The sequence below is a fragment of the Aedes albopictus genome, chromosome 3 (genome assembly GCF_035046485.1).
Source record: "Aedes albopictus strain Foshan chromosome 3, AalbF5, whole genome shotgun sequence".
In the NCBI taxonomy this organism is placed as follows: domain Eukaryota; kingdom Metazoa; phylum Arthropoda; class Insecta; order Diptera; family Culicidae; genus Aedes; species Aedes albopictus.
This window is the reverse complement of record NC_085138.1, coordinates 133789226-133814240: the sequence shown is the minus strand read 5'-3', so window position 1 is coordinate 133814240 and position 25015 is coordinate 133789226. Positions and strand designations below refer to the sequence as shown.

Sequence of the window (25015 nt, the reverse complement as noted above, 5' to 3'; positions counted from 1 at the left end):
CCGGAGGAATCTCCGAAGGAATTCCCGGAGGAATCTCCGGAGGAATCTCCGAAGGAATTCCCGGAGGAATCTCCGAAGGAATTCCCGGAGGAATCTCCGAAGAAATTCCCGGAGGAATCTCCGAAGGAATTCCCGGAGGAATCTCGGAGGAATCTCCGAAGGAATTCCCGGAGGAATCTCCGAAGGAATTCCCGGAGGAATCTCCGAAGGAATTCCCGGAGGAATCTCCGAAGGAATTCCCGGAGGAATCTCCGAAGGAATTCCCGGAGGAATCTCCGAAGGAATTCCCGGAGGAATCTCCGAAGGAATTCCCGGAGGAATCTCCGAAGGAATTCCCGGAGGAATCTCCGAAGGAATTCCCGGAGGAATCTCCGAAGGAATTCCCGGAGGAATCTCCGAAGGAATTCCCGGAGGAATCTCCGAAGGAATTCCCGGAGGAATCTCCGAAGGAATTCCCGGAGGAATCTCCGAAGGAATTCTCGGAGGAATCTCCGAAGGAATTCCCGGAGGAATCTCCGAAGGAATTCCCGGAGGAATCTCCGAAGGAATTCCCGGAGGAATCTCCGAAGGAATTCCCGGAGGAATCTCCGAAGGAATTCCCGGAGGAATCTCCGAAGGAATTCCCGGAGGAATCTCCGAAGGAATTCCCGGAGGAATCTCCGAAGGAATTCCCGGAGGAATCTCCGAAGGAATTCCCGGAGGAATCTCCGAAGGAATTCCTGGAAAGTCCCCTGTAGGAACACCAACAAGAATCTCCCGGAGGAATTCCCGAAGGAACTCCCGGAGGAATCGTCGAAGGAATTCCTGGAGGAATCCCGAAGGTATCCATGAAAGAATTTCTGTAGGAATTTCTGAGGGAATTCCCGGAGGAATCTCCGAAGGAATTCCCGGAGGAATCTTCGAAGGAATTCCCGGAGGAATCTCCGAAGGAATTCCCGGAGGAATCTCCGAAGAAATTCGCGGAGGAATCTCCGAAGAAATTCCCGGAGGAATCTCCAAATGAATTCCCGAAGGAATCTCAGAAGGAATTCCCGGAGGAATCTCCGAAGGAATTCCCGGAGGAATCTCCGAAGGAATTCCCGGAGGAATCTCCGAAGGAATTCCCGGAGGAATCTCCGAAGGAATTCCCGGAGGAATCTCCGAAGGAATTCCCGGAGGAATCTCCGAAGGAATTCCCGGAGGAATCTCCGAAGGAATTCCCGGAGGAATCTCCGAAGGAATTCCCGGAGGAATCTCCGAAGGAATTCCCGGAGGAATCTCCGAAGGAATTCCCGGAGGAATCTCCGAAGGAATTCCAGGAGGAATCTCCGAAGGAATTCCCGGAGGAATCTCCGAAGGAATTCCCGGAGGAAACTCCGAAGGAATTTCCGGAGGAATCTCCGAAGGAATTCCCGGAGGAATCTCCGAAGAAATTCCCGGAGGAATCTCCGAAGAAATTCCCGGAGGAATCTCCGAAGGAATTCCCGGAGCAATCTCCTAAGGAAATCCTGGATGAATCCCCGAAGGAATTCTCGGAAGAATCTCCGAAGGAATTCTCGGAGCAATATCCTAAAGAATTCCCGGAGGAATCTCCGAAGGGATTCCCGAAGGAATCTCCGAAGGGATTCCCGAAGGAATCTCCGAAGGAATTCTTGGTGGAATCTCCGACGGAATTCCCGGTGGAATCTCCGAGGGAATTCCCGGAGGAATCTCCGAGGGAATTCCCGGAGGAATTTCCGAAGGAATTCCCGGAGAAATCTCCGAAGGGAATTCCCGGAAGAATTTCCGAAGGAATTCCCGGAGAAATCTCCGAAGGAAATTCCCGGTGGAATCTCCGAAGGAATTCCTGGAGAGTCCCCTGTAGGAACACCAACAGGAATCTCCTGGAGGAATTCCCGAAGGAACTCCCGGAGGAATCCTCGAAGGATTTCCTGGAGGAATCCCGAAGGTATCCGGGAAAGAATTTCTGTAGGAATTTCCTAAGGAATTTCTGAAGGAATTTCCGGAGGAATCTCCGAATGAATTCCCGGAGGAATCTCCGAAGGAATTCCCGGAGGAATCTCCGAAGGAACTCCTGGAGGAATCTCCGAAGGAATTCCCGGAGGAATCTCCGAAGGAATTCCTGGTTGAATTCCCGAAGGAATTCTCGGCGGAATCTCCGAAGGAATTCCCGGAGGAATCTCCGAAGGAATTCCCGGAGGAATCTCCAAAGGAATTCCCGGAGCAATCTCCGAAGGAATTCCTGGAGGAATCTCCGATGGTATTCTCGGAGCAATCTCCGAAGGAATTCCCGAAGCCATCTCCGAAGGAATTCCCGGAGCAATCCCCGAAGGAATTCCCGAAGGGATCTCCGAAGGAATTCCCGGAGGGATCTCCGAAGGAATTCCCGGAGGAATCTCCGAAGGAATTCCCGGAGGAATCTCCGAATGAATTCCCGAAGGAATCTCCGAAGGAATTCCCGGAGGAATCCAAGGAGGAATCTCCGAAGGAATTCCCGGAGGAATCTCCGAAGGAATTCCCGGAGGAATCTCCGAAGGAATTCCCGGAGGAATCTCCGAAGGAATTCCCGGAGGAATCTCCGAAGGAATTCCCGGAGGAATCTCCGAATGAATTCCCGAAGGAATCTCCGAAGGAATTCCCGGAGGAATCTCCGAAGGAATTCCCGGAGGAATCTCCGAAGCAGGGCTGGTAGCAACATCTGATGGTCAGAATAGTTAATTTAGTGACCAATTTCTCGAAAATAGTGACCAAATAGTGACTTACAGATAGCAAAAAAGTGACTAAATAGTGACTTTTGGCACAAAAATAAATGATTAGTGATTTAAAATTGTTGGACGAACTTGATTCAGAAAACCCTGGAGTATCGCATAATGAACATTTTCAAGAAAAAGCCGTGAAGAAGATCCCACTATCTGGATCGAAACGTTGGCGATGAGATAAGAAAATCAACGCTTTTCTTTGACTGAAAGCCGAAATTCCCGAGAAATATCTCATTTTAAAATTGTACAAAATTGCATGTATATTCAATTTTCTAGCACATAGTGTGCACAACTAGATGGGCACAGATGAGCATGAGGCTGATGAACGTCAATAGATGTGTTGATCAACATTAAACCTATACTTCCCATGGTTGCTTTAGAGCACAATCGGTTTTCGACGAACTCGGGACAAACGCAATTAGATGAATATGATGCAATGATTTTTATAATATGATTGGGACTGTATATGGTTAACCCAACTACTGACTACTCATTTCAATAGTAGAACTATTGATAAACAATTATAAACCTATTGATTTACAACAAAACATTTTTATTGGTTTCGAAAAATTCAGCCAAGTTGCAATATTTTTTGTTCAAGTTATTGGACGATTTTCTCAATAGTTTTCTATGCATATAAATGCCGGGTATTTTTTTTTCGTACTTGTAGCTAGATTTCAAGAGAACGTCTTTGAGGGATATATGCTAAAATTCCTGGAGAACATTCCGCCAAGAATGAAAATAAAAATATTAAAATTTTCATATTTCGTGACGGTGTCCGAGGAAATGACGATGCTCTGAATGTGAAATTTCCTAACGAAATCCTTGAAAAACAATTAGAAAATGTGTAAACATGAAATTTGAACATTATGAACATTTTCTAGTCCAATAAGTTATCTTTCCTTTTCTCAGATCTAAGCGGATACGAGAGAAAATATGTTGATTCGCTTAAGCCTGACACACAGCCATGTGCTCGACTGATTATTGGGTTTATCCTAGTAAAAAAATGTAGAGCAATTTTGGGAGGACTCTGGCAAAGGTCCTGGAGAAAGTTTCCTAAGTTTTCTATTTTTTCGTTAAATAAAAGTGATTATTTTACCGAACTCCTGAAACAAATCAAATATGTTTCTGCAGATTTTTGGGAAGTTTCATCTCGGAGATATCTCACGGAGTTTTATTATCAATCATTCAGGACATATAAGGACTACAAAAGCATACTGAAAGACTTTCATCAACAGAAATTTTCCGAATGCAGAGTTAATCTTTTTTAGGTATTTTTTCAGTAAATATTTGAGGAGTATTTTAAAAATATATTCCAGATCTTCTAAAGGGATTTAAAAACCTCCATTTTTCAGGATTGTATTTGTTAAATATTCCTAAAAAATTTTATCAGGCTCACGAAATCTGTCAGAATTTCTTCCAAGAACTGCACCACAATATCATATGGAAGATCTTGCAAGGAATTCATCCAAAAGTTCATACATATACATAAAGAAACACAAGGTTCAGCATGCTCACTGAACATTTTAACATAAACTCCGCCAAGAGTTGCATCAAGAGTTCTAAAAATCCCCAAGCAAATTTGCCAGTAATTCAGATTTTTTTTTCTTTTCGAGAATAGCACAACAAACTCCTGTTTGTAGTGTAGTCACATGAATCATATGTAGAAAAAAACAACGCTAATCAGTTATAAGGCGATTAATGAATTTGCGAACATACCTTTATGGACTAGACATTTTATTGTCTCCAATAACACATAGCTTTATATACTATTTTAGATATCAACTCTTGTTCTACTCACTGACAAGATTTCAGGACGATGAAAATAGTTGAAAATAGTGACTTTTTAACAGAAAAAGTGACTTTAGTTGAAAAATCTTGAAAATAGTGACTTTATAGTGACTTACACGAAAATAGTGACCAAGTCACTAAATAGTGACTCGCTACCAGGCCTGCCGAAGGAATTCCCGGAGGAATCTCCGAAGGAATTCCCGGAGGAATCTCCGAAGGAATTCCCGGAGGAATCTCCGAAGGAATTCCCGGAGGAATCTCCGAAGGAATTCCCGGAGGAATCTCCGAAGAAATTCGCGGAGGAATCTCCGAAGAAATTCCCGGAGGAATCTCCAAATGAATTCCCGAAGGAATCTCAGAAAGAATTCTCGGAGGAATCTCCGAAGGAATTCCCGGAGGAATCTCCGAAGGAATTCCCGGAGGAATCTCCGAAGGAATTCCCGGAGGAATCTCCGAAGGAATTCCCGGAGGAATCTCCGGAGGAATCTCCGAAGGAATCTCCGGAGGAATCTCCGAAGGAATTCCCGGAGGAATCTCCGAAGGAATTCCCGGAGGAATCTCCGAAGAAATTCCCGGAGGAATCTCCGAATGAATTCCCGGAGGAATCTCCGAAGGAATTCCCGGAGGAATCTCGGAGGAATCTCCGAAGGAATTCCCGGAGGAATCTCCGAAGGAATTCCCGGAGGAATCTCCGAAGGAATTCCCGGAGGAATCTCCGAAGGAATTCCCGGAGGAATCTCCGAAGGAATTCCCGGAGGAATCTCCGAAGGAATTCCCGGAGGAATCTCCGAAGGAATTCCCGGAGGAATCTCCAAATGAATTCCCGAAGGAATCTCAGAAGGAATTCTCGGAGGAATCTCCGAAGGAATTCCTGGAAAGTCCCCTGTAGGAACACCAACAAGAATCTCCCGGAGGAATTCCCGAAGGAACTCCCGGAGGAATCGTCGAAGGAATTCCTGGAGGAATCCCGAAGGTATCCATGAAAGAATTTCTGTAGGAATTTCTGAAGGAATTCCCGGAGGAATCTCCGAAGGAATTCCCGGAGGAATCTTCGAAGGAATTCCCGGAGGAATCTCCGAAGGAATTCCCGGAGGAATCTCCGAAGAAATTCGCGGAGGAATCTCCGAAGAAATTCCCGGAGGAATCTCCAAATGAATTCCCGAAGGAATCTCAGAAGGAATTCTCGGAGGAATCTCCGAAGGAATTCCCGGAGGAATCTCCGAAGGAATTCCCGGAGGAATCTCCGGAGGAATCTCCGAAGGAATTCCCGGAGGAATCTCCGAAGGAATTCCCGGAGGAATCTCCGAAGAAATTCCCGGAGGAATCTCCGAAGGAATTCCCGGAGGAATCTCCGAAGGAATTCCCGGAGGAATCTCCGAAGGAATTCCCGGAGGAATCTCCGAAGGAATTCCCGGAGGAATCTCCGAAGGAATTCTCGGAGGAATCTCCGAAGGAATTCCCGGAGGAATCTCCGAAGGAATTCTCGGAGGAATCTCCGAAGGAATTCCCGGAGGAATCTCCGAAGGAATTCCCGGAGGAATCTCCGAAGGAATTCCCGGAGGAATCTCCGAAGGAATTCCCGGAGGAATCTTCGAAGGAATTCCCGGAGGAATCTCCGAAGGAATTCCCGGAGGAATCTCCGAAGAAATTCGCGGAGGAATCTCCGAAGAAATTCCCGGAGGAATCTCCAAATGAATTCCCGAAGGAATCTCAGAAGGAATTCTCGGAGGAATCTCCGAAGGAATTCCCGGAGGAATCTCCGAAGGAATTCCCGGAGGAATCTCCGGAGGAATCTCCGAAGGAATTCCCGGAGGAATCTCCGAAGGAATTCCCGGAGAAATCTCCGAAGAAATTCCCGGAGGAATCTCCGAAGGAATTCCCGGAGGAATCTCCGAAGGAATTCCCGGAGGAATCTCCGAAGGAATTCCCGGAGGAATCTCCGAAGGAATTCTCGGAGGAATCTCCGAAGGAATTCCCGGAGGAATCTCCGAAGGAATTCCCGGAGGAATCTCCGAAGGAATTCCCGGAGGAATCTCCGAAGGAATTCCCGGAGGAATCTCCGAAGGAATTCCCGGAGGAATCTCCGAAGGAATTCCCGGAGGAATCTCCGAAGGAATTCCCGGAGGAATCTCCGAAGGAATTCCCGGAGGAATCTCCGAAGGAATTCCCGGAGGAATCTCCGAAGGAATTCCCGGAGGAATCTCCGAAGGAATTCCCGGAGGAATCTCCGAAGGAATTCCCGGAGGAATCTCCGAAGGAATTCCCGGAGGAATCTCCGAAGGAATTCCCGGAGGAATCTCCGAAGGAATTCCCGGAGGAATCTCCGAAGGAATTCTCGGAGGAATCTCCGAAGGAATTCCCGGAGGAATCTCCGAAGGAATTCCCGGAGGAATCTCCGAAGGAATTCCCGGAGGAATCTCCGAAGGAATTCCCGGAGGAATCTCCGAAGGAATTCCCGGAGGAATCTCCGAAGGAATTCCCGGAGGAATCTCCGAAGGAATTCCCGGAGGAATCTCCGAAGGAATTCCCGGAGGAATCTCCGAAGGAATTCCCGGAGGAATCTCCGAAGGAATTCCCGGAGGAATCTCCCAGATGATTATCACAAGGAGCACCCGGAAGAATATCGAAAGAAATTTTGGGAGGAATCTCCTGGAGGACCATCTGTAGGGGAATCTGGATGAAACTTCGGAGGAATTCCTATAGGAATACCAGTATGTATCCCTTGAGGAATCCTTGGAGGAATCCCTCAGAGCATACCCGGAGGAATCCCGGAAAGAATCCCTGTAGGAATTCCTGGAGAAATTACTGAAGGAATTCCTGGATATTTGAAATAATCCTTGGAGGAATTATTTGAGGAATTCTTGGAGGATTTCTGGGAGGAATCCTTGGATCAGTTCCTGGAGGAATCCCCAAAATGATCTAGTATTGGCGATGCCAACGCGCACCTTCAATATGTAACTGCAAGACTCAAACACCATCAACAGTTCAATCCTAACATGCCCCTCAGCCCTCCCCCCGTAGTTACGCCACTAAAAGCTTTAAAAGGGCTTAATAGTGACTATAAATAATAACCCCAAATAAAATAACAAATCACTAACAAGTCACTTGCTGCAAGGTCTGGTAAATGAACGCTTGAAGAAATCGCTGGAAGAATTTTTAAAGGAGAAATGAACGAAAGAATGCCTGAAGGAACCATTGGAGGATCCATGAAGTATTTACTTTAGGGATCGTCCAATGATTCCTTCAGGAATTCTACATTCCTATTTTAGGAATTCTACCATTTTTCTTACGTTTCTTCGTAATGACAATAAAATATTGACAAATATTTGAAGGAACTTGTTCATTGTGCTAGGTAAATATACCATTCAGATGCATCTTCTTCTCCTCTGGTGCATCTTCGTGGAAATAAACAAAACTTACCTTCTTTTTCCGAAACGGAAACCACCGCTCTCTTCAGGGAACTTCCTGACGCCGTCCAACGGGCGGGAAACTGCACCAACACCGTCGTCCTACAGCAACCGACAGGCCCCCGGCCCCCGTTCACGTTCGGCAGAAAAATCCGGGAAACTGCACCACCACCGTTGGCCGACTGCAACCGATGGGCACTGTTAACGTCCGGCGGGAAACTGCACCACGCAACTGACGAGCACCTGTTAACGCCGGCGGGAAACCCGGCAAACTGCACCACCGGGAAGACGAAGATTCTACAATAAAAGTTTGATAAATATTTGAAGGAATTAATTTGAAGGAATCGAGATGCACCTTTTCATGGAAATAAAACTAACCTTATTTTTCCAAAACGGAAGCCTTAGCGAACTTCCTGACGCCGTCCGACGGGCACTTCACTTCACGTCCGGCGGGAAACTGCACCACCACCGTCGTCCGACAGCAACCGACAAGCACCGATCACGTCCTCCAGGAAACTCGGGAAACTGCACCACTGTCGTCCAACAGCAACCGATGGGCAGCTGTTCTAGTTCGGCGGGAAACTCGAAAAACTGCACCACCACCGGAGAAGACGGAAGATTCTGTAAATATTGCTGTTGCTGCGAATGTAAACATAGACCACGTGTTTTTGTTTGGGTTTGTTTTTGGCAGATCATTTTAGAACAACCGGTGCACAAACAAACAGTTGGGTCTATTTTTATCTGGTATACTTCATTTGGACCGTTCCAAATTTGATATAAATTTGGAACAAAAAATGGACCACCAGTGAAGTTGCCCTAATATTCCAAATTAATCGAAACTTCCAAATATATTAAAAATATTACCAGGGAAAAATTACCCATATATGGGTAAAATTACTCAACCCATTTATGGGTAAAGTGCCCTTACTCATTTATGAATAAAGCCACTTTACCCATAAAATGAGGTTGTGCACTTTTCAGCGATTATGAGTAAAGTTTACTCATATTTGGGTAAACTGACCTTAGCGTGTACTGCACCGAATTCACCACGATCGGCATGTCAACGGCGCACACTGAAATAATTCTAAAAGCCTATTTTATCAGACACCACATATACATTGTACCCCTAGTCTGACACGTTCACTTCAAATGAATCGTTATACGTACCATTTAATAAACAGTTCCGATTGAAAAGCCTTCTAATAAAACTAAATGACACTTGCGCATATCGGAGTTATATGCACATAACACGATCGATACATTAGCTGTGCATATAACTTTGACCAGGTGGAAAAGCAACATTGGCAGATAAAGTTGAACACGTTTTGCAGAATTCCGCAATTCCAGTAAGTGAGCTTCGTGGTCGTGCGGCTAGCGGCGTCGGTCATTTGGGTGTTGTGAGTTCGATTCCCGCTCCAGCCTTAGGAAACTTTTTTTTAATATATTAAGGCTATTATTGGAATTGCATATACATTGGCGCACCCAGCCCACATGATAGAAGTAAAATGCATGGCATATGACAGTATCATGGCCCTCTGAGAGTCATACCCTTGGTCATACCACATGCGTCGCATATAACTCTCACTTCCTATTTTCAACCTCAGATTAGATTCATACACTGAAAGCAGCTTTATTAGGAAAATTACTACAATAGGGGTTATAATTAACAGACTCGTACCAACGTTTTTCAACCGAAGTGACTTTATATTTATCACTAGCTGGCCCGGCAAACTTTGTCTTGCCAAGTTGCGGTGGTTTGACAACTGTTAAGGTCATCGCAGCAACGCACTCTAGATTGGTTTAATTTTGATCACGCTGAATTTGTTCCCGGCTCATCAAAAATCAGTATTTTCACAATTTTCATACTTTTCTAGCTGAATTTTATAACTTTTTGTACATATAAACACAGCCACCACGAATACGAACCGAACCGTGCAAGAGTGATCCTGATCGGTCCAGCCGTTCTTGAGTTTTGTTGCCTCAAAGGAACTTCAAACTCATTTTTATATATATAGATAAAAGTAAATGTAGTATTTTTGACTATTATTCTGCGTTGCTGTTATGGTTGTTGTCCCTACTATTAACTATACTATTCATCAGTTAAATATACCACAGAAGGTAGTTATTTTGATCATTTCAGATTTACTGCAGCGTGGTAGTATTTTTTGTAATATTACATTGTAATTTAATATAAAACAATCTATTTGAAGTTATTTTATTTTCTTTTCATAAATACATGAAAGGTTCAAATATGATAAAGCTTACACTTATAAAAACGTACTTAAACTAATTTTTAAATTAACATTTGTAGGTTCTGGCACGATTGGTCGATGCCAACATCTTCTTGACCTCTGCTGGTACTTGGCACAATTATCCAAGGTATGAGCAACGGTATGAGCCAGTCTGCAGCAGTGCCTGGTTTTATTCTTGAATCTATGCACCATAGAACCGTCCGCATCAGATCAATTGCCAGGAGCTGTTCGTATAAAACCTGAAAATAACACGGCCCCTGGTAAGATTCAGAAACCAACTTTTTATGAATTAATGTTTACTTACAGTAAATCACAAGAAATCGTCTTGATCTGCTTGGAGAATCTTTCGATCGAGCCTTCGATGGTCCATTGAGGCCGTCGTAGTATGGGAGCTTCCTATATCAGCATCTAAAATAGCAAAGCAGCAATCGTATAACATACAAGTTTTACTTATGTGAAATATTGACATACCTTCAATAATATTTAGGTTTTTCTGGCAAATGTTGACTCTTTCCACTGATAGTGAATCAGTTTTGAAACTTTTAACGATCGTTTATTTCTTGGAATCGTTATGAAAAAGGGGGTTTCATCTTTTCAGAACTTACTGAGTAAACAAAACGAGTAAGTGCATGTCAACAAACGTCTGACCACATGAGTAGTGAAATCAAACACAAAATAACTTCGGTTTCATTTTGTTGGTTTGTAAAATATTTAATATTAGGGTTCATTCAAATATTACGTAACGCAAAATTTCACAATTTTAGACCCCCTCCCACCCCCACGTAACAACTTTTGTATGAGAAATTTTAAAATTTTGTATGAAGCGTAACACAGTGCTAGACCCCCTCCCTCCCCCCTTAGCGTTACGTAATATTTGAACGAGCCCTTACCACAAACATGGTAAAATCAAGAGTGTGACATTAGTGAACTATGACTTCTTATTATATCTACCTCGAGGATGGTAGTTTATACTATCGAATGTGCTTATGCTAAGTAGGTATTTTAAAAACACTGAGTGGTTAATTTTACAATTGAAGCACGATCATAAATAGGTTCAAAACTGCGATCTAGAGAGTTGGCTCAGTGCACTGAAAAACACTATATTTTTTATTATAAGAATCAAAATAAAATCTACTTTGGCGACTACTTTTGGTCGCAGACAAAGATAGACGAGTGCACCACCCGCGGAAAGTTCACTCGGGCAGCAAATTTTGACACCACAGCGGGGTCGACTCTCAACAACTTCTACCCAGCTGAAAATTTGTTTAATTTATTGCATCTAGTTTTCACGATAAAGTTTTAAAAATAGGGCCTAGTGCATTAAGGGTTCATTCACAAATGTCATAACGCCAAAATTGACCTTTTTTGACACCCACCCACCCCTTCGTAACATGGTTTATATGAGAAGAAAAATTTTTTGTTCGAGCTGTAACACCATGAAGTACACCCACCCACCCCCTCCAGCGTTATGACATTTGTGAACAAACCCTAACTATATGCATATGCATCACTTTAAATGAACATTAATGTAAGAAATCAAAGAAAGAAAATATCAGTACATTTTGGTGATGCATCTCTGAGTAGAAGTTGTTGAGAGTCGACCCCGCTGTGGTGTCAAAATTTTACAGGCTCAGTGAACTCAATGTTCATCGGTGCACTCGTCTATACGCGCGAGATAGTCGCCTAAGGCAACAGACCTGGTTTTCAAATTTTGCATCATAGTGTCCTTTGATATTTCATGAAAAAAGTTCACCACGTGGCCGGGTGATGTGATGACTGCTGCGACTACACGTGGTATTTGCACCGCGATTGAATTTCGACCATCTTGCAAGACCTGGAAATGTAGTCGCCATAAATCCGTAATAATTAGCGAAAAAGCCGTAACCAACAAAATGTACACAATTTGAGTAATTGCAGGAGTGAAAAGAAGCTAGATTTGTCTTCTAAATGCTCACAAAATTTCCTTGATATCACTTTTCTAACTATTGAAAATCACTGATTGAGTGAAAGGCTTAATCCCATTCTATTCCAAACGAACAAAAACAAGAATTACGCCTTCTACTCCTTTGTTTTGTTTGGTGTTTTGTTTACAAAAGTGAAAGGCGAAACTGAAATCAACACGTAAACACGGCGATAGTAGAAGGCGAAACTGAAATCAAAACGTAAACACGGCGAAAGCAAATGGCGAAATTCTGTCAAAATCATAAACAAGGCGAAAAGTAAAAGGCGATTCTGAAAATGATATCGATTCGAGGCGCATAGTATTGGGCGAAATTAGCATTCTCACACTGATAAAATTTCAAACCTAAACTTTATATACTTAGCGTCTTTATAATTCATAAGACTGCTCGAGGATTATTTTTATGTGTGCAAATATAAATGTTATGTCCAGCTGTTTACATTTTATCAGGTGATCAATAAGTAGTGTATACGGTCCTTTTGATCTTTATGTTTGCGCGAACATTAAAATTATAAGGTTCTCTGTTATAGTTAAAAATTATAGAAGTTCACTTATAATTATAAAGTTTGGTTCAGCAACGAATTGAATCAGATTCGTAACGGTCGGCAACAGTTCTCCCGCTTAATTTGCAGAAGAAGGGCAGACTTTCGTCATCGACGAGACTTTTGTAGGCTGCTGCTACAATGAGAAGTGTATACACAAAAAAATATAAAAATATAAGTAATTATGATTAAAATGTTTGATTTATAATAATAACTTTGCTTTATTTACAGGGAAGCATCTCAAAAGCCGTGGAAAATAAGAGTGCGTCCAGGAGCCTGCCAGAGAAGCTATTAACCGCGTCGGTGCTGCCATTCTAGGCTGCGCAAAATCTTCGATACTATTGTGCTCGTGCTTCTTGCCTTTGTCGATCCAACCCAAATTGGTTTCCGGATCGCCGCCGAAATAGGCGCCTAACACAAAACAGGGATGCTTGGACCTATGGACATCTGGTGGAAGCCCCCAATTCTGCATCCATAGATCACGGTTTCACATTTGGTGGCGGATTTAACCGGTCGACGTCGGTGATAGGGCGGTTGGTGAATCCTTCGTTTAGACGTTAACAACGTGAAAACCTTGGTGAAAACTAAATTAATATGCAAATAAAAGCTGAATTTATGAGTAATGCAGAATCACTTCAAGTGTTTTATTACGAAAATAGAAAAAAAAAATTAACATGAGCGAATGATAACAGCATACATTATTTTCATTTGAATTTACCTTATAATGCTTATTAAAACGCGACCTATAAATTTCATAACCTCTACACATAAATTTTATTTCTCCAAATAAATAAGTTTCATTTGCTTTGGAAGATAAATTTTATTTGCGTCGAATCGAATGATTATTATGATTCCTAACATAAATTTCATTTATGAAGTCCTATTGCAAAAAATTATGTAGTTTCACACATAATAGGTATACGGAAATTATCTTCGGTGCAGGTATCAATTCAGGCGTAATTGAATAAATGCAATTTTTAGTGCAAAAAATATCAAATTCGTGCAGTGTTCTTAGAGAAACAAGAAACTATGTCAGAACTGTATCAATTAACCTTATTTAAGGTGAATTATTCTGTATTACTTCTAAATAGGAATTAAAATTTGACCAGCAAAATTCAGTTGTTGTTTTCGCATTGTTATTGCTTTGTTAGTTAAGCCCTATTCGCGAATTACTCCCGAAATGTGTTTTTCATAGGATACTGCAAGATGACGTCACGAAGCCGTGCACTGACAGTTCATCGAGCTTGTTTACATGGACTTAGTCTCTGGCGGAGATCCGGCAAAACTGTTTTTTGATACAATTTCAGTAAAATGGTAATTAAACGATTGGTTTTGTATTAGTAAAGTTGAATATAATCGATATTTCCGTATCATAATGGTTTCGCGACGGAAAACGTGAATTTAATTTTTGCCGCTCGTTTAAAATTCTAACACCTTGTAAACAAGCTCGCTAAACTGTCAGACAAAGTGAGGTTAGATCAGGTGCTTGCAGTACCCTATGCAACGCACAATATAGAGCTTGCTGACGTTTATCCACCTCTCTCTTTAAGCATGCAGGCGGGATAGGATTTGTTTTCATCGGGAAACCTTTCCTGATGACAACAAATCCTATTCCGCCTGCATGTTTGAAAGAGAAAGGTGAATAAACGTCAGCAAGCTCTATTTACACGCTCTGCGGTTTGAGTTAGCCCTAGATGTCACAAACAAAATCCGGCGCATTTTGGACAAAATTCGTGATATTTCCCGAACAGTTTTTATATTTTGTGAAGATTCTTTTATATCTCTACGTGTGCTCGAACATCCTTCTGTTGTTAGTGTTATCAAATAACGTTAGATGATCTTGTGAAGTTCCACAAAATGCCCAACGTTGTATTTAAATCCGTGGAAAGTTTCAGCAGTGAAGATCCGGTAGGTCTGCAATCTGCTAAAAAAGCGAAAACAAACGCTTATCGTAGTTTATCTCATTTCCAGAGCTTCCCTGCTTCAAACCTCTTGGGCAAAGATGCGCGTAAGTGGAAGTGTCGCGATGCCGGGGAGAAGAATGCTTTTGTTGTTTTGCGCCTTGAAAAGCCGCTGACCATCAACGGAATCGACGTGGGCAACGAACACTCGGCTTTTGTAGAAGTGCTTGTGGCGCGAAGTGGGCCAACCAATCCCGAATACAAGGAAATTCTTCTGACGTCGTCGTTCATGACCCCGATCGAGAGCAGAAACTCGACCAATACCAATCGAGTGAGGTGCTTCACACAGGATGCTCTGATCGAATCAGTGGCACGGGGTCAATGGGATTTAGTGAAGATTATTTGTACCCAGCCGTTCAACAGTCGTGTCCAGTACGGACTTTCGTTCGTGACGGTGCATTGTCCTAGTGCGGAGAGGAAGCATGAGAGAGAATTGATACCGGCGGAGAAAAAATCACTGGTGCCGGATAAGTTTAAGAAGCAGATTCAGGAAGTGGCCGAGAAGGGAGAGGAGCCTAAAGTGACGAAGCTGGGTAGGTTCACCATTCGAGAAGAATCTCCGGACTCCGACGAAGGAAATAACTCTGCTTCGTTGTTTGCACGCTGGAAAGAAAGTCGAAATGGAATCGCTGGAACCGGGAGTCCAAAAGTGACCAGTAGTCCGTCGAACGTGGTGTCAACGGCTGCTGCTATTCGCAATGCTTCCACACCGGCTGCCGTGAAAAATAGACATTCCACTCCGATGGCGAGCCGGAAACCGGTCGCCATAACACCAAAGACTAAACCCCGCTTATTTGACGACGACGATGATGATGACGAGGTGGCCAAAAAACCCTTGAACCGTAATCGTGATTCGCTTCTGTATGATAAGGACGACGATAGACCAAATGAAAAATTAGAGAAAAAAATGGCCGAAGATCGAGCTCGAGCTCAACGGGAAAAAGATGCCAAAGCAGATAAGGAGAAGCGAGATCGAGCTCTGGTGGAAAAGAAGGCCAAGGTCCACGACACGTCTGCATCGAAGTTTAAAGACTTTTTGTTCGACGATCCGCCGAATGGCACCAAAGACGACAGTCCCAAAAAGATCAGTTCATCTCAGGAAAAGCCGAATCGGTCTAGGTCTCCTTCCGCAGAGAAAGCAAAGCATAAACGACATGATTCGGATAAAGGCGATGAGAAACATCAGCGTGATAAAAAACCATCTGAGGAAAGGAAAAAGCGACCCTCGGAATCGCCTGTTAAACGGGATCGCTCGAAAGAAGAAGGATCTTCCAGCAGTAAGAAACCAAAACTTCAACAACCGTCTAGGAACAAAGACGACGAGGAGGATGGGAGCAAGCGTAAACCGGCGACCTACAAACCGTTCAACAAACTGTTGGAAAATGTTGTGCTCGTCATCAGTGGCATACAGAACCCGGATCGGGCGAATCTTCGGAACCAAGCGCTGGCTATGGGGGCTAAATACAAATCGGACTGGGATTCGAGCTGTACGCATCTCATGTATGTATTAGCTTAGCATAGCTAGGATATTTTTTCTGCAATTTGGTTTACAGGCTGTGGTAGATCGTACTGTTCACAATATGTGAATGTGAATGACCATATGAGGACCATTTATTTTTATTTAATCTCTGGACTTTCGCTTTATTTCCCTTCCGAAGAAAGAACTCACATTTACATTTTGTGAGTTTGTCTCAGGAGTGGGAGTCGATCCCAGGTCCTCGGTCCTAAGAAAAGATAACTAAACGATTTGAAGAAAAGGGCAATTGGGAGAATGGCATTTGAGAAAAAGTTCACAAGTTCAAAGCTTGACAGTTTTCTCACTTTTTCAGATGCGCCTTCAAGAACACACCCAAGTACAACCAGGTACACGGCAAGGGTAAAATAGTGAAAAAGGACTGGATCGAGAGGTGTCACGCCCTCCGGAAGCGCCTGTCTTGGCGCAAATTTGCCCTGGACTCGAATGACGCCGAACAAACGGATTCCGAGGGGGAAATCATCGACATCTCGAAGAAACCCAGTGGATCCTCGCCGAGCAAGCGCGGCGAAGAGCGCAGTAGGGAAACCCGTGAAGAACCAGTGCGAGAAACGGACGAAGAAGCCCTGGCCCATTACGACCTGGACGATGTGGTGATGGTGGAGGATGCAAAACCGAACACGGTTGAGGTTTCCGGATCAGACACGGAAGAGGAGATCGAGCGGGTGAAGCAAATGCAGCAGAAGAAGCCAACGGAGGATGCCAGCGGAATGTATGACAAGAGTACCGAGGACGAAGGAAGCCAAAGCACAGCCGACGCTTTTGCCCCGCTGGACTTCTTTAAGGGCAAATCGTTTTTTATTGATTCGGATGTTGGGGCCGTGGACATGATTAAGCTGGAACGATACGTTAAATTGTATAAAGGGTAAGATCAAAATGTTTGTATTATTTTGCAGCAACTTTTGATCTAGAACTTTTGTATAGAAACTTGTTGAAAGTCATGCGGAAGATATGTTTTTTTGAGATTCGATGTTTCCAGAATGGTAATATTTATTAATTTAATTCCTTTCTAGATCTACTACCAAGACCGCAACGGAGGCGGATTACGTCGTAACGCGTAACCGTAAGCCCATGGGTGACAGCTTCAAGGGAGAAATCATCAAACCGTTGTGGGTGTACGAATGCCATGACATGGAGTGTCTCATCCCAACCCAGCGATATCGGCCTTGAACATGAAGTATTACCAACATATTTCGCTTGTTTCTCTATTTATTAAGTTATCTCCTCTTTTTAACCAATACAAAATCAGTGTGATACTCAATACGAACCTTATGCGCCTAATAACGGAAAGAAATCCGCCTTAAACGATCATCTCGAGCTCGCGGGCGTAGAAAATGGCCTGTTCGGCCAGCTCTTGCGATGGCATCGGGTCTTTCGGCTTGACCAGCTCGCTGATAAAGTGGTAAAATCCATCGGAACCGAGCTTCCAGCCTTTCTTCTCGGCAAACTCTTTGCCCTCTTCCTTGGTTTTAAGATTCAACCTCTTGGCCGCTTCCTGGAGCGAAACCCTCTCGTAGGAGCTTTCCAGACAGGCTCCGATTTCGTTCCGGACCGTTTGCAGCAGGATGTCGATAAAGAAGTTGTACCGCTCGGACGGGGCGTTGCCCTTCGCTTGGAAGATCTTGTTGTAACGGCCCTCCATCAGGTATTGCTCCAAGGCCAGCGGGTGACGGATGTATTCGTTGGACTGGATTATGTCAGCCGGAAGGAGCTCGAGCTCCGTGTGAAATTCGGCTACACGATTCTGTGACAGCAGGAACAGCAGATTCATGCCCAGCAGCTGGTATTTGTTCTTCGATTCACCCAGCTGGTTCCTGTAACGATATTTATAATTATCATTTAATTTCATTTTCATTTTCATTTTGCAGCATTTGGTGGGGCAATGAGAGCGCAAGTCAGTCCAAAGCCGATGATAAGGAGGGGTAATGGCTGAATAGTCTTTGCTGACCACATAAACGCCATGGGATAGGAAAAGGGTATTTTGGTGTGGGATTAGGGTGTTGGTACAGACTTGACAATATCAATGCTATTCAGATGCAAAATAATTTTAAGGCTCAATAGTGAATCGCATACCTTCCAAAACCAAAAAAAAAACAATAATCCACAAAATGCCAAGCAAGTCATAGAAAGAAAAAAAACGCCCGATTGTTTATTTTGTCAATTATAACAAGCCGAAACTTCTACTCTCTCCGACTCGCCAGTCACCCGGAAAAAAATGTTCCTTCAGTTCTGGAAAATATATTATCCCCAATTAAGCCTTTAATCGAATTGTCCGCGTGGTCTTGTAGTACCCCTGCTAGGTAAGAATCAGTCATTGCCATCCATATTAAATGCTAGACATGACCCCATGGATAGCATTTGCATATGTAAAAGCTTTGCTGATGTGACTTTCCTATTAGGCAATTCTCTCATCACATGTTTGTCTTCAAAACCTTGTCAAGCTTAGAAAATTGGAGTTAATAAACAATACATTACAAGGTTCGAATTCCCATAGAATGAGATCATTCATTCGCACTACAACACCATAGGAGATAATATCACATTGGCTGATTACAGTACAAATGCGAAAAATCTCCCTTTTCCCCCTATCCGCAACCCGGGGACGCGCCCTGTTGGATTTCGAAAGCCTCGGAGAATATTACAAACCTTCAATGGCATTCCCATACACTAACCCACATTGCCCATTCAGGGGTCTGACTGGGCCTATTACCCTCCCTCAGTTTGTAATATTCTCACCAACTAGGAATTATATTTTCCCGGCACATAAATGACTTCGACAAATGTTCGATATACTATGCAGCATCATGATCAGTATAACAATATCAGATGACTTGAAGATCTGATTTTTACAGAATTGTTTGCCATTGATTATACATTCAGCTATTCTAATCATTACTGCAAAGCACATCGACTACATGCTTGAAATCAAAGCTTCCTGGAAGATATAATCCAAGCCCAGGGGATATTTATAATTATCATTTAATGCCTAGATAACATTGCGCTAGACTTCCAGCCTTAGGTAGATTGAGAAGGAGGTTGGCCGGTTGGAAAACAACAAAGCCGCTGGAACAGATCAACTACCAAGCGAGCTACTAAAATACTGGTGAGACTGGATCATTAACAAGATTAGGAAGTATTATCTTCGGAGGAATGGATGGAAGGTATCGTGTGTCCCATCTACAAAAAGGGCAACAAGTTGGATTGCGGGAACTACCGCGCGATCACACTACTGAGTGCTGTCTACAAGATACTCTCTCAAATTTTATACCACCGTCTATCACCGATTACAAGAGAGTTCGTGTGGCAATATGAGGCTGGATTCATGAGTGAACGCGCTACAGCGGATCAGATGTTCGCCATCCGCCAGGTGTTACAGAAACGCCGCGAATACAACGTGCCCACACATCACTTGTTCATCTATTTTAAATCGGCTTATGATACAATCGATCCAGCAAGTTGTGGCAGATTATACACGAATACCGAATCCGGGAAAAACTGATACGATTGATCAAGGCGACGATGGATCGAGTGATGTACGTAGTGCGAGTACCAGGGACACTCTCGAATCTCCTCGAATCTTGCAGAGGGTTTCGGCAAGGTGATGGTCCTTCGTGCTTGCTGTTTAACATTGCTTTAGAGAATGCAATTAGGACTTATTCACTGCAGTGCTCACTGTCCAGCCTTGAACAAGATGTGTCTTCGATGCAAAAACATTGGCCACTTTCAGTCTCTTTGCAAAACGAAAAGTCCATTCAATACTGTAGGTATTTCCGATATGAGGGGTTGGTTCGAAATTGTATCTCTTTTCTCTTGCCTTTTCCATTGATTAGGGGACATTTGATCGAAAACGAAAAGCGCCTATCATGAACACCGCAGGTCTTTCGCGTCTGCCCAAATATTCTCGACACTCGTCTCGTCCAGTCTACAACATTGATGACCAGAGAAGTGAACCATCTAAATGTGAAGAGTACCCGGTGTACAATGTGGGAGAGTCCGATGAGTTGATATCGGGGGCGTTGACATTACCATGCTAATTGATTCTGGCTCGAAGCATAACCTAATCGATGACACGACGTGGGAAATGATGAAACTGCAGGACATACACTGTGGTGCATAATTGATCGGACAAACGCCGATTTTCATACAAAATGGCCAAGTTTAAGATGCTGTAACTATGGTTTGCTTTGCTGGATTGAGCTCAATTTTTGACACGGAACTACAAATATGCTGAATTTTGTGTATACAAAGTATAAAATGTTTTCGTTCACAGGTCTGGGCGTGGCAAGGCGTTGAAAATATTGCAAAAGTGATCGGACAGCGGTACCACTTTGATTTACACGCGTGCCGCTGTCCGATCACTTTTGCAATTTTTTCAACGCCTTGCCACGCCCAGACCTGTGAACGAAAACATTTTATACTTTGTATACACAAAATTCAGCATAGGGTATTGGTTCCCTTATTAAGCATGTGGCTCCCATTTTCATCCCACGAAAAACAACGGATTGAAGCGCTATTTATTTTGTTTCTTATTTTTGTATTTTTTGTTAGAAGTGAGCACCCATGAAAACAAAAAGAACGGTGTCAATCGGTGCCGTAATCGCTTGTTTTCGAATAGGATGAAAATGGGAGCATGAGATTACTGATGGCACACATACCCTATTTGTAGTTCCGTGTCAAAAATTGAGCTCAATCCAGCAAAGCAAACCATAGTTACAGCATCTTAAACTTGGCCATTTTGTATGAAAATCGGCGTTTGTCCGATCAATTATGCACCACAGTGTACTTATTCGAAATTAGAGATTTGATCATGATAAACGGTTCTTGGCGTATGAGCGTGTTCCGTTGAAACTAGTTAAAAGTCTACGACGCAGATCTGGAAATCAACGATGTTGGGAAGTTGTTGAAAACAAGCGCCTCTTTCTACGTCATCGAGAAAGGGCAACAGCCATTGTTTTGCAAGATAACTGCGCAGAAAATTGGAGTACTACAGATTGGTTTGCCTAGTTCACAAAATGCGTTGGTGCGAAGAGTCGACACAGTAAAAGAGCCGTTTCCCAAGATGAAAGGTATAACTCTCAGTCTGCCCATTGATAGATCTGTTTCGCCCGTAATCCAACCTCTTCGTCGCTGCCCGATCCCTCTACTACAACAAGTCGAGGTTAAATTGAATGAACTGTTGCAGTTGGACATAATAGAGAAAGTAACCCAACCTACGTCATGGGTCTCCCCATTGGTTCCAATTCTGAAGGACAACGGCGAACTACGACTTTGCGTAGACATGCGAAGAGCGAACCAGGCCATTCAGAGACTAAATCACCTTCTGCCGATATTCGACGATATGCTTCCTAAATTTAGTAACGCTAAATAATTGTTCATCACCTCGGGTATTATGACCTCAAAGACCGGACATTACTTATCACGGATGCATCGGGAGTTGGCCTAGGCGCTGTGCTATTGCAGTTCAAAAACAATCAACCAAGGGTCATCGGATACGCTTCAAAAAGTCTCTCGGAAACTGAGAAAAAGTACCCGCCGATCGAAAAGGAAGCTCTTGGAATCGTATGGGGAGTAGAGCGCTTACAGATCTATCTTCTTGGAATACATTTTGAGTTGGAGACGGACCACAGGCCGCTGGAAGCCCTTTTCACTGCGACATCACGACCTACCGCAAGAATCGAGCGTTGGATGCTGAGAATCCAAGCTTTCAAGTTCAAAGTAGGGTTTTTTTTCTTTGTCCAGAATGGAAAGGATGAATTTAATTTTTTCCTTTCACAGGTTGTGTATCGAGAAGGTTCAGCTAACTTAGCCGATACCTTATCAAGACTTGGGGCACACGTCCCTGATGCTCAGTGGACGGATGAATGTGAGGTTTTCATTCAACGTGTTTTAGCGGAGTCGTTGTCTACTTTGGTAAGTGGCTTAGAACAAGGCGACTTTGATCCCGAAGAATTCTCATCCGAACCATCCACAAAGCTGCTGCAATCGATATTGAAGAAGTAACCCAGGCTACCGCTTCGGATCAGGAGATGCAGAAGTTGAAAGTATGCATCATCAACGATTCTTGGAACGATGAGAGTCTGAAGCAGTACACTCCGTTTCGCAATGAGCCAACATACGTGAACTCGCTTTTCTTGCGAGGATCCAAACTCATCATTCCAAAAAGCCTGCGCCCAAGGATGCTTCAGATAGCACATGAAGGACATCCTGGACAGTCCGTCATGAAACGGCGTTTACGGGAGAGATGCTGGTGGCCTGGCCTAGATGAATCTGCGGTAGATGCCTGTGTGGCCTGCGAAGGATGTCGTTTGGTTCAGCTTCCGGATCCACCCGAGCCAATGATGCGACGAAAACTACCCGACCGTCTGTGGGTCGATAGACCTCCTAGGGCCATCCGCGGAGTATATTCTAGTGGTGATCGACTACTATACTGCCTTGAATCGCATATTTGTCCCATATGCATAGGAAATCCAGCAAAGATTCACGGTAGTATAGTCGATATATGGAGTTGGAGGTGACGAGCAAAATAACTGCGCAGGAGACGATTAAACGTCTAAAACGTATTATTTGTACATGGGGACCTCCAAAAACGATCACGCTAGACAATGCTAAGCAATTTGTATCTTGTGAATTCGAAGAGTTTTGCCAAACAAACGGTATTCACTTCAACCATACGTCACCCTACTGGCCTCAGGCAAATGGGGAGGTCGAGCGCCAGAACAGGTCACTTTAGAAAAGGATGAAAATTGCGAACGCATTATATGACGACTGGAAAGCAGAGCTCAACAGCTATCTAGACCTGTACAATAATACTCCGCATACAGTCACCGGAAAAGCTCCTAGCGAACTTCTACAGAACCGTAAGTTGCGTACGAAGCTTTCTTGTATTGACGATCTTCAAACAATCCCACCCAGTACCGATTTCAGAGATCAGGACCACGTGAAAAAGATGCTGGGAAAACAGGGAGAGGATGTGAAGCGTAGAGCAAAACCGAGTAACATCTCGGCTGGCGACACAGTGCTCATGAAGAATCTTTGCCCGACCAACAAGCTGTCGACCAATTTCCATAAGGAGAAATTCGTGGTAGTCACCATGCCAAGGCCAACTCACTTGCAGAAGTCTTTAGTCTTTCTCGGCACACCATCGTGTACAGTACGTGTTGCGTGTCGCTTCTTTCAAACTTTATCCGGATACCACACCGCCAACAACGACATCAGCAGAGAAATTCAAAGACGCATTGTGGCAGGAAATCGAGCTTACTTTGGACTCCGCAGAATGTGCGATCGAACAAAGTTCGCCGTCACACGAAGTTCACTACATATCTACAAAACACTGATTAGACCGGTAGTACTCTATGGGCACGAAGCATGGACTCTACGTGCAGAGGACCAACGCGCCCTTAGAGTTTTCGAACGGAAGGTGTTGCGTACCATCTACGGCGGAGTGCAGGTCACGTCATCAGGATGTCGGATAGCAACCCGACTAAAATGGTTCTCGAGAGTCATCCGACCGGTACAAGAAGACGTGGTGCGCAGCGAGCTAGGATGATCGATCAAGTGGAGGACTATTTGCTTCGTGGAATGCGGAACTGCAGACGCACAGCCATGGACCGAGTCGAATGGAGACAACTCCTACGTACAGCAGAGGACACTGAGGCCTTAGTCTGACCGGTAAGGTAAGGTAACATATAGAAATGCAATAAAATCGAATATCGCTCGCGCTCTCAAATCTGAAATTCTTTGTCTACGCTAGTGAATCCGAGTACTTACTTATAATCGTAATAGTAGCATTTTAGCTGCGAGATATATCGCTCGAAAGCAGGAATATTTTTCGTGGCCACACTGTACTCGACGGCGATCTCGAGAACGTCCCGTGCAATTACCAGCTCCTGCTGGGTTGTCGAGCTCTCACCGGTCGGCAAATACGATAGTTCCACCAGAGCAATCTGATGAGAGGAGAATAATTTGTAATTTGTAATTTATTTATTTAGAAAACGGCAGCCTGTTATTACAACTTTTGCTCAGGTCAATAAAAGCAATATAGGCACAAGAATTCATCGTAATTCGAAAAAAACAAAAACCAACCTTCAACTTATCCAGCAGCGAACCGCACAGCTTCATGTTGACGGGAGTTTTCGTCCATTCGGTACGCAACTGCTTGTACAGGGCAACGACGTTATCCATCTTGGTGCGCTGGCTCCTCGATTTCGATTGAGATCTAGATGTGCGGATTACAGCACCGGTAGGTATTCTTCGAAAAAGGCTGGAAATCGAACGAAATCGAAAAGGACGATTTTAGCAGACAAATCCGGAGTGGCCCGTAAACACAATGAACCATCAGCACAAAACAGCTACACACAAAAATTGAAGTGTCATGACAATGACAAGCCGCTTGACTCAAACGCAGAAATTGACAGCAGCTGTCACCGTTAGATTATTCAGTGGCACGAACGCCGCTGCAAGAAATCTTAAACCCTAGTGCTCACTTCGACATTTCGATAACTCGAACAAAATCCATACCTGTAAAAGTTGTTAAAATTGAAGGATTTCAATAGTTTCACGTCCATTTCCAAGCGTTGGAAAGATTTAAACTCTTCAGAATTTTGAGAAAATTATCGCACGTTGTAGGATTTTCATCGATCTTGTCAAAAACTTTTGTCATAATCTCCAAGATTGCTGAGATTCATACAAAAAATCCTTACCTACCTCTTCTCGAACGCACCTTGCATGGCCCACCGCGTACGCCATCCGAAGGCATTGATCGTGCACGGTTGAATGCAGCGGCACGCTCGTGGGCTTGATTTTCGGCTTCGGCTTGAAATGGAGCATTTTC

At 43.7% G+C, this 25015-nt stretch overlaps 2 protein-coding genes across 2 annotated transcripts; one reads left to right on the top strand and one right to left on the bottom strand.

Annotated features, from left to right (window-relative positions):
* Positions 1-14350: 14350 nt before the first annotated feature.
* Positions 14351-17446, top strand: LOC109408466 (DNA repair protein XRCC1). The gene is made up of 4 exons (XM_019681803.3): positions 14351-14598; positions 14662-16151; positions 16481-17050; positions 17199-17446. The coding sequence occupies exons 1-4, from the start codon at positions 14548-14550 to the stop codon at positions 17353-17355; spliced, it is 2268 nt and encodes a 755-aa protein (XP_019537348.3). The 5' UTR covers positions 14351-14547; the 3' UTR covers positions 17356-17446.
* On the bottom strand, positions 17377-24842 carry LOC115269988 (26S proteasome non-ATPase regulatory subunit 8). The gene is made up of 4 exons (XM_029878864.2): positions 24703-24842; positions 24268-24445; positions 23953-24128; positions 17377-17999 (listed from the first exon to the last, which is right to left on the bottom strand). The coding sequence occupies exons 1-4, from the start codon at positions 24747-24749 to the stop codon at positions 17486-17488; spliced, it is 915 nt and encodes a 304-aa protein (XP_029734724.2). The 5' UTR covers positions 24750-24842; the 3' UTR covers positions 17377-17485.
* Positions 24843-25015: the final 173 nt, after the last annotated feature.